This window comes from Harmonia axyridis, chromosome 5, assembly GCF_914767665.1.
Source record: "Harmonia axyridis chromosome 5, icHarAxyr1.1, whole genome shotgun sequence".
NCBI lineage: Eukaryota > Metazoa > Arthropoda > Insecta > Coleoptera > Coccinellidae > Harmonia > Harmonia axyridis.
Window position 1 is genome coordinate 13,406,022 of NC_059505.1, and position 14,045 is coordinate 13,420,066.

The 14,045-nt window shown below is 40.4% G+C and overlaps 2 protein-coding genes across 2 annotated transcripts; one reads left to right on the forward strand and one right to left on the reverse strand.

Moving 5' to 3' along the window:
* The first annotated feature begins 7,640 nt into the window (after positions 1–7,640).
* On the forward strand, positions 7,641–11,257 carry LOC123680245. Its single transcript, XM_045618040.1, has 2 exons — positions 7,641–7,647; positions 7,752–11,257. Exons 1-2 carry the CDS (start codon positions 7,641–7,643, stop codon positions 11,255–11,257), a joined length of 3,513 nt encoding a protein of 1,170 aa, XP_045473996.1.
* Positions 11,258–12,778: 1,521 nt separating this feature from the next.
* Positions 12,779–13,594, reverse strand: LOC123680251 (tigger transposable element-derived protein 4-like). The gene has a single exon (XM_045618045.1). The coding sequence runs from the start codon at positions 13,592–13,594 to the stop codon at positions 12,779–12,781; it is 816 nt and encodes a 271-aa protein (XP_045474001.1).
* Between the last annotated feature and the right edge of the window lie 451 nt (positions 13,595–14,045).

The window sequence follows — 14,045 nt, forward strand, 5'->3', positions numbered from 1 at the left end:
ATCGGATTGGGACTGGAGACGAAAAACGGGTTCATTACGATAATCCCAAGCACATAAAATCATGTGGATATCCCGGCCATGCTTCCACGTCGACGGCTAAACCGAATATTCTCGGTTCTAAGGTCATGCTCAGTATTTGGTGGGACCAGCTCGGCGTAGTGTATTATGAGTTGTTAAAACCGACTGAAACGATCACAGGCGATCGTTATCGAACGCAATCAATGCGTTTGTGTCGAGCATTGAGAGACAAACCGCCGCAATACGACGAGAGAGTAGATGAATGGATTTACTGCATGACAATGCTCGACTCCATGTTGCGAAAGTCAAGATATACTTGAAAAGGGAATTCCTATCCCACCCGACGTATTCTCCAGACGTTGCTCCCTCGGACTATCACTTGTTTCGATCAATAGCACACAGCCTGGCTGACCAGCACTTCCTATCTTATGAAGAATTAAAAACTTGGATCGATTCGTGGATCGCTTCAAAAGATGACCAGTTTTTTCAATTCGTACGCTGCCCGAAAGATGTGAGAAAGTATAGTGACCAGCGATGGGCAATATTTCAAATCATAAATGTATAATCAGTGTTTTACAATAAAGCCTCAAATTTCGGTAAAAAAATTTGTACGCTTATGTATTTGTTATATTATAATATATTTATTTACTTATCACGGTTTTAGCCATTCAGGTAGGAATTAAAAAAAAAAATAGTAAATCTATTGTTTCATATGAAAAAAAAAGAAGACAATTGGCAAGTATAACACAAAATCTAATTTGGTCTGTGAACCCTTTGAAAACCTTGTAATCACAGCGTCCTCGTCAACATCAATGTCCCTGTATATGTTCAGGAGGACTAAACTGAATCCGATGCCAATATCGAAAAAACCAGAATAACACCATATGAACTACCATTTATTCATTTCGAAAATAAACTTGCCGAATTTTCTGCTCGAATAGCTGTGCGAAAATTATGAGTTCCCATACAGTTTTATAATACGTCATAATCTCAAACAATCTATTAATATGAATTTCCACCAAGTAAAAAACCGATCCCATCAAGAAGATCTGGCATACAGGCAACGTTGCAGATTATTTCGCATCTGACCATAGACCTAATATTAGGTCTATGCATCTGACTGACGTTACGTATTAAACATGATGGCCGCCGCCATATATAAACAATGGATGAAACCATCGATTTTGACGAAAAAAGGCATTTTTATTTCAGGGAAAGCTTGAAATGTGATTAATTAATCATTTCTAACGAGAATCAGTTAATAAAATACAAGAAAACTAGTTATTAATGTGGATAACCTCACCTTCATTAGGCCAATTTCACAATTAAAAAAAAAAACTAGCTGGATTAAGGAATTTATGATAGTGGATTCGTGATCTAAGACCCAAAATAAGTAAGTCTGCAAAATTTCATCACTTTTGAATCATTATTCAAATTAATTCTATATAGTAAACATTGTTTTTCTTTTCAGAAGATGGATTATTCTCGTTTGGATGGATAATTATACAGGATATTTATTTGTCGAATATCAATTAGAAGTATCTAGAGATGTTGGACCAATTTAAGTCTGAAAATTGAGATTAAAGCTTCAAATTATGAACTTATTTGTAAAGAAATACACAATATTTGATCAACAATTATATAGGGTGTATATATATTTGAAGTAGTAATTAGACATTTTGAAATCTGAAATTCTCATTTCTCTAGAAATGGCAATTTCTTTCTTCTTTAAAAAATTTGGGAAAAATGCATAAGCAAAATGTGAGAGTTATTATCAGTCAATAGAAATACTACCTGAAAAAGAAACTGCATTCAATGTTTATTTTCAGTTTTGAGAAATATTGAATTTTCTTAATCATTCGATAAGATCTATGAAAAGACCTACAGTGAAATTTTTGTTTTAGGAATATTCAGTATAGCTATAATAAACTGAAAAGCAGCAGAATGAATAGATCTACCTTCCAAAAACCCATGGCTTATGTTGCGTCACAAGCAATCGTAACATTTTTGAGAAATCAGGTTATAAGAAGTCCCTCATTTCCAAGGTTCATCAATACTTTTTTCAGTTGAGCAACAAATTATTCTTCTATTCCATAATTTATTAAGAAATACAATATATGATCAACAATTATATAGGGTGTATATATTTAGAATACAAGGAAGGACACCTTTTGAAATCTAAAAATTTGGTTAATAGTAGGTTATTTTTCATAATTTATAAACTAATACAATATATAATTTGCAATTATAAAGGTAGGTTGCATAGATTTAGAATACCAAATAGTGATTTCTATTTTGCTTACTCTTCTGTTGCATATTTCTTGAAAGTATATGGACAAAATTGATTCTTGTGGGTTCTGGTGAACGATCAAAGGGATACAGAATACAGGTAACAATGTCATCAGTCGAGATGTAGTTATCATAGATAAGGGATGATATAGAAATTTCACTAGATAATTCTGATTCAGTGGAGGACAGCTTGTAGCTCTGGGTTTTACTCAGAAGTAAATTGAACAGGGCAATTTATGTCCTATATAGTAAATAAAATTTTGACAGATATTAGTAGAAAAAGATCAACAATTGAGCATTGTATTTACAATACAAAAATAACTTGCTAACTGTTGTTGCATTGTACGTGGATGATTTCTTTGTTTTAACTAATGTTTATTCTGAATGAATATATCTGATAGAAAATTTAAGTGATAATTTTATCATAAAGAATTAAGGGAACGCTAAAAAATGTTTAGGGATGAATATCCCTAGAAATTATGAAAAAGGTAGTATAGTAATTGTTTATATTCTTCAAATATGTATTGTAATGATTCAACATGTCTGATTGTAAACACATGAAAACTCCTTTGAAAACTTAATTGAAAATTGATTCAACATAAGAGAGTTGTAATGATGAACCATATAAAAAATTAATAGGTTTATCAACGTCTTTAGCAGTATTAACTAATCCTGATAAAGCACACTTTGTTAATCTCTTGATTCAATTTAATAATTATCTCATTATTGAACACAGGAAAAGTGCAAAACTCATTTCAAGATGCAAGTAAAGAAAGATCATCGTTCAATGTTTACTTCAGGACCTGTGTTCAGTATTTGAAATGACTGCCTCGGTACTAAAATTGTATCAGCCAATACTATTGACCCAGTGACGACTTCGATAACTACACTGACTTGATTTTTTTCAAATGTTAAATCTGGATCTGAATCAATTAATAATTTAATTTTCACCAAAATCGAAAGCAATATGAATAAATCAGTAGGATAGCATTTTCGAACTGGCCATAGAGCACCTATTCCTATAACGATTGAAAGATTGGAAACTTTAGTGAACAAATAGGTATCTACATTTTTAAACGAGTTTAATCATTCATTCATGACATGGAAAGTTTTAATAAATAGTCACTGTTTAAAGTATTTTATACCTACATTGAATTGCTGGAAAATTTATACCAATTTCGAAAGTAACTGCCATGTCAAAATTTTTCATATACTGAATGATCCTTCAAATTTGATTTCTGTCGTAACATTTTGACTAGTAATTCAAGTGAAAAATTTGAACTGATTTTATATATGTATATAGTATAGCTATAAATGAACAACCTGAAAAGCGACAGAATGAATAGGCTTGCCTTTCGAATACCCATGGCTTATGTTACCTCATAAGCAAATTTAATATCTAGATAGAACCTTTTTGAGAAATCAGGTTATAAGTTTGAGAGTCTCTTAATTTCCAAGGTTTCAGTTGAACGACAAATAATATTATGATAATATAACAGGGTATATATGGTTGAAATTATTCGTATGAAAGATTACACAACGATTTGATTTCTTCATTATAAATTCAACAGCACTGCACTCAAATTCTTCAAAAACTGATAGGTCACTTAAATTTTTGCACTCTTCAGTCGTAAAAGTGTATATTTTAGATATTCAAAGAACACATGGAAATTTTTGAATGTCATCTGACTAACATGGCTCTTTTTCCAGTAATAAAGCCAATTGTGAATTATCTATAAGGAGTTTTTCTATCTGTTTAATACATGATCAGATGAAGCTTCTGTTCTCTTTGGTAGTTCCATCTTCTGTCGCAATAAATTCAAATTCTCACGAAAGAGAATGTAGTTTTATAGTTTGTGGAAAATAAACGAAAAATTCCTGAAATAAAGTAACATTCATATCCAATTGAATGATACAAACACTTAAAACAAACCTGAATTGAGGAAAATGCATTCGATGATATAAATGTTCATTTCTAAATTTTGACAAATATCTATCGAATTTTTGATTCGCCGAAGACTTTGCATTTTATCTGTCGGCATTTATTAAAATATTGAATAACAATTTTGGAAACTGCAAACTTTTTCAAGAACTTTCATATATGGAAATGGAATATTTATTATTAACATGACACTGACAGTCAAATTGTCCACAGATACCACAGAAATATGGGACTTGAAATGTCAAAATGATCCGAAACACCCCGTATACTCGAAAACCGCGAGGAGAATCGAAGGTTTGGGATTTTTCCCGGGATCTCCAGACGATTTTGAGGGGGGTCTTATTCTTGTCATTTTTGCTCTAGATGGTCCCGTTTGGGCTGTGATTTTACGTTTAAAGTTTGACGTATATGTTCAAGCGGTTTTATATAGTCGAACCTGGACCTGGATAAGGGAGAGTTCAAGGGACCGCAAGGTTTGTTTCGCTTATGGAGGTTTCTCACTAACCCGAGTTCCTAGCTAATGAAGGTTTCTAAGTTACCTGTTCAGTCGTGAACTACGGTCGTATTTCTTCTCGAATGACCCCGGTAGAATCTGATTTCGTATCGGCTGTCAGCGGATAATCAGAACAGATTTTTTAATATCGATCGTACATGCTAATACAGAAAAAGTTTCAAAGGAGACAAAATTAATTAATCTTCTGATAACTCATCGTAATTACTTTTAGTTTATTTTCATCTATCTTATTCATCGTCATCTACTAGTGTTAGTGAACTAAATAATATTGAACAACTATTCGTGAAGTGCCCTGAATTTATCATCAGCCAGGTGAAGCCATAGGTACTTAAGGGAGGTAAATTCCCCTGAATTCCCCTCCTTGGAACCTCCCTTTAGGAACCAGATTAGCGGTGATTCGCCTAGGTTTCTTATGCAGCCCGTTGGGGTAAGTTGCATTTCACAATTTTTCGGTTGTTCAATATTAGTAGAAAAATTCATCTGAAATTGACCGCAAACCCCCTTTTTGCGGACAATTATTGGTGCCGAAACCCGGGAAAATATCTTAAAACCCCCTAAATTCAGTCTAATTGTCATTTCCGTTCATCTGATTGAATTCGTGATTTGATTTTCATTCATTAATTGGGTAGTTATTGAAAATTCATAACACGGTTATCTTATCGCGCGTCATCTGTTCATTATCTTCAACGATAAACACATCGTCTGTTCTTCTTAGATTTTTCGGAATTAATTTATACCGATATACATACCGGGGTCATTCGACAATTTGAAATGCCGTCAATGGATAAATTGAAGGCCTCTTTGGCAACATCTGTCATTAAGCGCGAGAATGCATTTTCTGCGGCATCTACTCTTCTTAAATTGATAAAGGATTTGACCACAGAAGTCGATGTGGCCAACATGTGTCTGGCTGAGTTGGCCAAAGTGGAAAAGACTTTCAGGGAGGCTGATGAGTTAGTTGTCCAACTCAATTCTCAGCTAGAGGAGCCTGGTCAGATCGGATCACCATCAAAATTCGAGGCATTTTTTGAAATTTGCCTACATGTACGTGTCGCCCATAGTCGTCTAACCGCATCTACGTCTGTTAAGGCGCCATCATTGTCATCGGCTGAGCTACCTATTCCGCGGGTTGACCTGCCTTGCTTTCAGGGCAAGGTTGAGGAATGGCCCGGATTCATCGCTCTATTCGATGCCTTAGTGCATCAGAACAATTCCCTGGCGCTCGTTCAGAAGTTTCACCTCTTGGCATCTGCCATCTCTGGTGAAGCAGCATCTGTCATCTCTGGCTTTCAACTAAATTCGGTGAATTACCCTCTGGCCTATCAAGCCCTTCACTCCCGGTATCAAAACCCTCGTCGGTTGGCGAATCTTTATGTGAATCAGATCTTGGATTCACGGCTCGCATCTGTGTCTTCCTTACCACAGCTGAAGAAATTCGTCACGACGCATCAGAATGCCATTCATGCCATCAAGGCATTACCCATTTCAGATCTGGCTGACTTCCTCTTGTTTTCTCTAGCTTTGCGCAACCTCGATATACCATCTCGCCACTTGTTTGAGGGGCAGTTATCCTCTGATGACTTTCCCACTCTCGCTCAGTTGCTCGAATTCACCAATCGACAGTTGCGAGTGTTGGAGAGCACTTCCGTCACCTCATCCATTGCGCCGAAGGGATCATTAAAACCTCAATCTCCAGCAGGATCAGCATTTGTTTCCCCATCGTCTGTGCCTTCATCCTCTGGTGTGTGTCCTCGCCGCCCTGCTTACGCTGGTGCGTGCCCTTCGTCGTCTTCCGCGTGTGTGTTTTGCTCGGCGAATCATTCTGTTCGCCAGTGTCGTGAGTTCAAGGCCATGAACGTTAATCAGCGACGAGCTTTCGTGACTGAAGAGCGACTATGTAGAAATTGCATGTCGTCTTTCCATGCCACCGCTAAGTGCAGTTCGAGTCAGAGCTGTCACACATGCGGGGGACGACACCATACAATTCTCCATCTGGCATCTGCTGCCGCGGCATCTGCTGCCACTGCATCCCCTTCCGTTTCCTATGCTGGAAGGAAATCCCTTTCAACGGAAGAACGTCCTTCTTCGCCCTCTGTTTCATCAGAGCAGCCAACCCGTGCTTTCACCTCTCGGGGCACCTCAATAAGAGCTCGATCAGCAGGGATCTCGATGATGTCACGCCGGAGCCCTGAGGCGGCAGGTTCAGTGTCATCTCGAGCCTCGACAGCTTCACCACCCCTTCATTCTTCCCACTCCTCTGGACGTGGTTCCGAATGACCGCACTGGTCATCTCGCGGTTGTCTTACTCCGTCAAACAAACATCTGTCTTCGTCTTCCCGTCTGTTCTCTTCTTATCATCTGTCTTCATCTCCGCGGTCTTCTTTGCGTCAGACCAATAATCCTGACTATCTCATGCCTACCGCTTGGATACGTCTTGATAACCGGCGGAATGTCGTGTTCGGCCGTGCTCTCCTGGATTCCGGCTGCCAGCACACCCTCATCACCCGTGAGTGGGCCTCCAAGCTTCGTCTATTCATCCACCCTGAAACCATCCAACTTCGCACCTTGAGTAACGCGGATCAGTTTCGCATTCAGGGGTACGCATACGTCACTCTCTATCACCAAGGGGATCCTCCCAATCTTATCATCAAAGTTTACGTTATTGACAGCCAAATAGATCCCCTTCCTGTCAAAGCATTCAACGGCCGGTGGCCTGAGTTTCAGAAACTCAGCCTTCTGATCCACTCTTTTTTCTTCCTCGTGCCATTGGAATGTTGATCGGCTCGGATGTGCTTCCCCATTTAGTTCTTCCTGGCACGCTGTGCCCATCGTCTGAGCTTCCAGGTGCATTATCTACCACCTTAGGTTGGGTACTTTATGGGCCGTATGCTCGCCATCGGAGGAAGACAAAACACGTGTCCTTTTCACCGACCACTGTTCATGGTCGCATTCGACCTTCTGGTCAAAACACTTTTCCTTCATTTTCAGCAGGGTCATCATCTGCTGTGTCTTCTCCATCCCCTTCTCAGCCCAAAGTCCTTCTATCAGAGGCCGCCTGCCATGTTCCTTCGGACAATACTGATTCTTCTGATGCTTCTGCCCGTATCTCATCATCTGATGTGATAAGTTCTCCTGTCATCACGGACCCTCTGAGCTCCCCGCGTCATTCAGATCAGGAACTTGTCAACATCGTTCGGCGTTTTTGGGAACTCGATAAAGTACCTGACGTGCTTCCCTTGACCCCTGCCGAGAAGGAGTGTGAAGATCTGTATCGCGCTGAAGTCACTCGTGACTCCACTGGCAGATACACTGTTGGTTTGCCCTTCTCATCTTATTGTCTGGGTACCTCTGTCAATGTGGCGACTAGGCAGTTTCTTCGATTAGAAAATCGTCTAGAAAATAACCCTGATCTTCGTGTCGCCTATCATGAGTTTATGCGAGATTATCTCTCGAGTGGTCACATGGAATTGGTTCCTGAATCATTTGACCATCCTCGATATGAACCTTATTATATTCCTCATCATCCTGTACACCGTCCAGATGATCCTGCTACTAAAATTCGAGTTGTTTTCAACGCCTCTTGCTCATCTGCTAATGGCAAATCCCTCAACGATCTTCTGCTTACCGGCCCGAAGCTGCAAGCGGACATTTCCACTCTTTTGCTTCGTTTTCGTCTACATCAATTTGTTTTTACTGCCGATATCAGACAGATGTATCGACAGATCCTGATACGCCCTGAGCAAAGGGATTATCAACGCATCATCTGGCGTTTCTCCAAACGGGAACCCCTCCAATATTACCGTCTGAACACAGTCACCTATGGAGTTTCCTCGGCTCCTTACCTAGCACTTAGAACCCTTCATCAGCTAGCTTCGGACGACGGACTCAGATTTCCTACGGCAAGGCAAGTCTTGCTGAATGAGATTTATGTCGATGACATCTTGACCGGCTGTTCATCCGAATCTGAAGCTCTTGAATTGCGAAAACAGGTTCAAGACCTGCTCATGGCGGGTGGTTTTGAGCTGCGTAAATGGGCTACCAATCATCTTCCCCTGCTAGACGGTATCCCATCTGATCATCGTCGGGAATCCTCCTCTATTGACCCCCTTCTTCTTGACCGTGAACCAAGTCTCAAAATTCTGGGACTTGGATGGAATCCTGCATCTGATCACTTCTTTTATTCCGTTCGTTTAAACTCAACGACAGTCACCAAACGGAATGTGCTGAGTCAGATGGCTAGAATCTTCGATCCTTTGGGATGGCTAACTCCAGTCACTTTCTATGCCAAAATCTTCTTTCGTCAGCTCTGTCTACTTCATCTAGAATGGGATCAACCTCTCTCGAATGAGATTCAAAACCGGTGGTTGCAGTTTCAATCCCAGCTTCCCACTTTGACAGAGCTTCACATACCACGATTCATCCCTGCCGTTTCTTCTTCTGCTCATCGCTTCATCGGCTTCTGTGATGCCTCTGAATCCGGCTATGCTGCAGTTGTTTATCTAAGCAGTCCTACATCGTCCGGTCGATTCCACGTGTCTCTTCTAGCGGCCAAATCCAAAATTTCTCCTTGTAAGGCAATGTCCCTGCCTCGTCTAGAACTCTGCGGTGCCCATCTTCTCGCAAAACTCATGCATCATTTGTCTACCCGCGTTTTACAGAATCTCAGTGCTGACTATATTGCCTTTAGCGATTCTTCTGTTGCCTTGTCGTGGATCCGTGGTGAGAGTCACAGGTGGAAGACATTTGTTGGCAATCGAGTCGCTGAGATACAGGATTTGATTCCATCTAATTGCTGGAGGCATGTAATGTCTGAGGACAATCCAGCTGATTGCGCCTCTCGAGGATTGATGCCCTCAGATATTCATCACCACCCATTGTGGTGGCGCGGTCCTCCTTGGTTGTCTCTCGACCCATCCTCGTGGCCTCTTTCCTCTGTCGATTCATCTCAAACTGAACAGGTGGACGAAGAAGCAAAGCCGATCTCCTCCTTAATATTAGCGGCCATCTCCAATGAACCCACCTTCATAGAACGTTTCTCTTCGTATCTTCGTCTCAAGCGCGTAACTGCCTTTTGTCGACGTTTCATGGTAAATGCTCGTCGTCCATCTTTTCCTCGCTCAGGTTTCCTCTCCTCTATTGAGCTTCAAGAAGCTGAAATTTGTTTGATACGTCTAGTTCAGTCTCTGCATTTCGCTGAGGAGCTAGCTGAACTTAAAAAACCTTCTTCTCGTCATCGGCTTGTCATGAAACTCCATCTCTTTCTCGACAATCATGAACTTATACGTGTCGGTGGTCGCCTTTCAGCCTCCTTACTTCCTTATAAACACAAACATCCTGTTCTCCTACCCAAAAATCATCATCTAACGCATCTGATCATTGATGATGCCCATTATCGTCTACTTCACGCCGGTGCTTTAGCTACGCATTCGTTCATTCGTCGACGGTTCTGGATCTTGGATGGCCGCAACGTAGTTCGTAACCGTCTACGAAAATGTAACCGATGCTTCTCCTGCAAACCTCGTCCTCTCATTCAGCCAATGGGCAATCTTCCGCCTGAGTGGTTATCTTCTGCTATGGCTTTTCTTACCACTGGCGTTGACTACGCCGGTCCATTTTACGTGACGAGTGCGCGACTGCGCGGAGCCGTCAGCACCAAAGTATATCTAGTCGTCTTCATCTGTTTCACTACTAAAGCGGTTCATCTAGAGTTAGCGTCTGAGCTATCCACTTCAGCTTTCATTGCTGCTTATCGTCGCTTTGTTGCACGCCGAGGTCATCCTTCTGTTATCTTTTCGGATAACGGGACCAACTTCGTGGGTGCGCATAATTACCTTCGTGACCTTGGCCGCTTATTGGCTGCTCCACAACATCAACAAAGTCTGTGTGATGCCGCCTCTTCCTCTGGCACTGACTGGCGATTCATACCTCCTTCCAGCCCTCACTTTGGCGGCCTTTGGGAGGCTGCTGTCAAATCTGCTAAGCATCATCTCACTCGCGTTATTGGCGAGCAAAAACTCACGTACGAGGAGTTTCTCACCGTCTGTACTCAGGTGGAGGCAATTCTCAACTCTCGTCCTCTGTATCTCCCTTCGTCTGATCCTTCTGATTTTGAAGCTCTCACACCAGGGCATTTTTTGGTCTTTCGCTCCCTCACCGCTCCTCCTGATAACGATGTGAGTTCCGTATCAGTAAACCGTCTGTCTCGCTGGCAACTAGTCCAACGATTTCAGCAGGACTTCTGGAAGCGTTGGCGTACGGAGTACCTGCACACCTTGCAGCAACGTCACAAATGGTTGCACCCATCTACTTCTATAATTCCAGGTACCGTTGTCGTCATTCGAGATGACAATCTTCCTCCTCTAAAGTGGTCTATCGGTCGTATATCATCTGTTTTTCCGGGAACTGATTCCACAACCCGCGTTGCTGATGTTGCCACTGCGTCTGGGACAATTCGGCGACCAGTCGTTAAATTGTGTCCTCTTCCAACTCAGTAGATTGCTCCTGAATTATTTCGTCTGTTCACTTCTTCAGTTCAGTTTTCTTACTGAAGGGACACTTCAGGGCGGGCGGCATGTTCAGTCGTGAACTACGGTCGTATTTCTTCTCGAATGACCCCGGTAGAATCTGATTTCGTATCGGCTGTCAGCGGATAATCAGAACAGATTTTTTAATATCGATCGTACATGCTAATACAGAAAAAGTTTCAAAGGAGACAAAATTAATTAATCTTCTGATAACTCATCGTAATTACTTTTAGTTTATTTTCATCTATCTTATTCATCGTCATCTACTAGTGTTAGTGAACTAAATAATATTGAACAACTATTCGTGAAGTGCCCTGAATTTATCATCAGCCAGGTGAAGCCATAGGTACTTAAGGGAGGTAAATTCCCCTGAATTCCCCTCCTTGGAACCTCCCTTTAGGAACCAGATTAGCGGTGATTCGCCTAGGTTTCTTCTGCAGCCCGTTGGGGTAAGTTGCATTTCACAATTTTTCGGTTGTTCAATATTAGTAGAAAAATTCATCTGAAATTGACCGCAAACCCCCTTTTTGCGGACAATTATTACCATTATCACTCATAGAGGTTGAATAAAAAAATGTAAAACATGTATGTATGTACATATGTGTAATGTATTTCATTCTACTTACAAATAGGAAAAAAATCTCACACATTTATTCAAAGAAATCTTTAATTTTCTTCTTACAAATACATAGTAAATAATGAATCTTACACATCTTTTAAAAAAAAATCTGTTGTTTTTTCTTACAAATAAAAAATAATGAACCTCGCACATCTATTTAAAAAAATCTGTTATTTTCTTCTGTTTTTCCGTATTCAAATTGTGAACATGCTTTTCTAATTCGTAAATATTATCGAATATTGTTTTATCAACAACCGCAGAGTATTCAAAAAATTTGTGTATATTCTCCAGTGCAATTAAAATTTCTTGCTTCTTTGGAATGTTTTTTACTTCTGTATCCAAAGTCTGCAATTGGTCGGCTTCATCTTCACTGTCATTTCCGTCAGTACACGTTGTAGCGAAATTGTGCACGATATCGTCATCGGTAAATTCTCCAGCGGTAGCCAGGAGGTCGTCAATTTGTACAAAGTCTTCAAAGGTTGGCGTTAACACATCACCAGTATATTCGTGACACACAAGCTTGGCCCAATCCTCATTGCTAGGTCCAGCTTCAACTTCATTATCCTCAGGTATAAATTCCTGTTTATCTGATACAAAATCCAGCCTTCTTGAAACAGTTCTTGACAGTAACGTCACTTACTTTGTACCATGCTTTCCTTGCAAATTTCATGGCTAGGAGTACGTCAATATCATGGTTATTGCTTGCTTCGAGACACGTAAGGGTGTGTTGAACAACTTCTCTGCGGTAAAAGCGTTTGAATGTGTGAATGATACCTTGATCTAAAGGTTGAAGTTGACTGGTGGTGTTGGCAGGCAAAAACATGACTTTTACGTTTTCGAATGTTGGTAAGTCATTGTGGGCAGCACAGTTGTCAATGAAAAGCAGGATTTTTTTGTTTTTCATCATCATTTTCTTGTCGACGTTTTTCAACCAATCCTTGAATAATATCTTGGTCATCCAAGCTTTTGTGTTTTGCATAATCAACAGGTAAAGTCTTGACACCTTTGAAACATCTAGGTCGTTTTGATTTCCCTATCATTAAAAGAGGTAGCTTATCAGTACCGGTCATGTTAACGCATTGAAGAATAGTAAGACGTTCCTTACTTTGTTTACCTCCATGACATTTTTCGCCCTTAAATGTGAATGTTTTATCAGGAAGACACTTGAAGAATAGAGCTGTCTCATCCGCATTGTAAATGTCGTTTGGATCATACCCCTTCAAGAGACTTGGCAGTTCTTCAGTCCATCGGTTACACACGCTTTGGTCTACAGATCTACTTTCTCCAGCGGCTTTTTTGAAAGCTATATCATGACGTCTTTTAAAACCTTCTAACCAGCCATTACTAGCCGAAAAGTTCTGATATCCCAATCTTGTGGCAAAGTCTTTAGATTTTTGTTTCAACAGGGGTCCATCTATGGTTATGTTCTTGTTAAGGGTTTGTTTGATCCATTCTAAAAGGCAGTTTTCAATGTCGGGGAACTCGGAATGTCGACTCCTCTTAATATTTCCGTGTCCTTCAGAGCACTGAGACTTTATAGAGTCTCTTGACTTGATAATTTTATAATAGGTTGATTCTGGTAGACCAAACTCACTCTGAATTTCATTACGCGATTTTCCACACTCAAACGCATTCACGATCTTAAGTTTTTCACTCAGAGATAAAACTCGGATTTTTCTTTTAGACATTGCGCTAGACTTAAGCTTTCTTAGCACTTGATGTCAACTGGGGTAAGGTAGTTACATCGATTGTATTAAAAGTGAGGGCCAGATTTCCACAAAGACAATGTTAGGTAATTCCCCGAAAACATGTGTTTATGTTTTCGGGGAACTACCTCCATGCCAGACTCTCGCTTATAGAGTTATAGACAAATAGCAGTCTTAGTTATAGAGGTTCGAACACAAATATATCTGGCGGTTCACGACTTTCTCTTATAGAGGCTTCTATTTCTCACACATAGAGGTTTTAGGGGCTAAAAATGACGGGACCAGGCAATTCCACTCACTTAAAGAGTTTTCTCGCTTACCCAGTTGTCACTTACACAGGTTTGACTGTACTTAGATACGTGTTGTAAGCTCCCGCCAACAACGGCCATTACCGTACCTGCAATGCCGTATCTAGGGCGTGGCAAAGGTGGCA

Coding starts and splice junctions, on each gene's coding strand:
- LOC123680251 (XM_045618045.1), bottom strand. CDS start 13,594: ATGTCTAAAAGAAAAATCCGAGTTTTATCTCTGAGTGAAAAACTTAAG.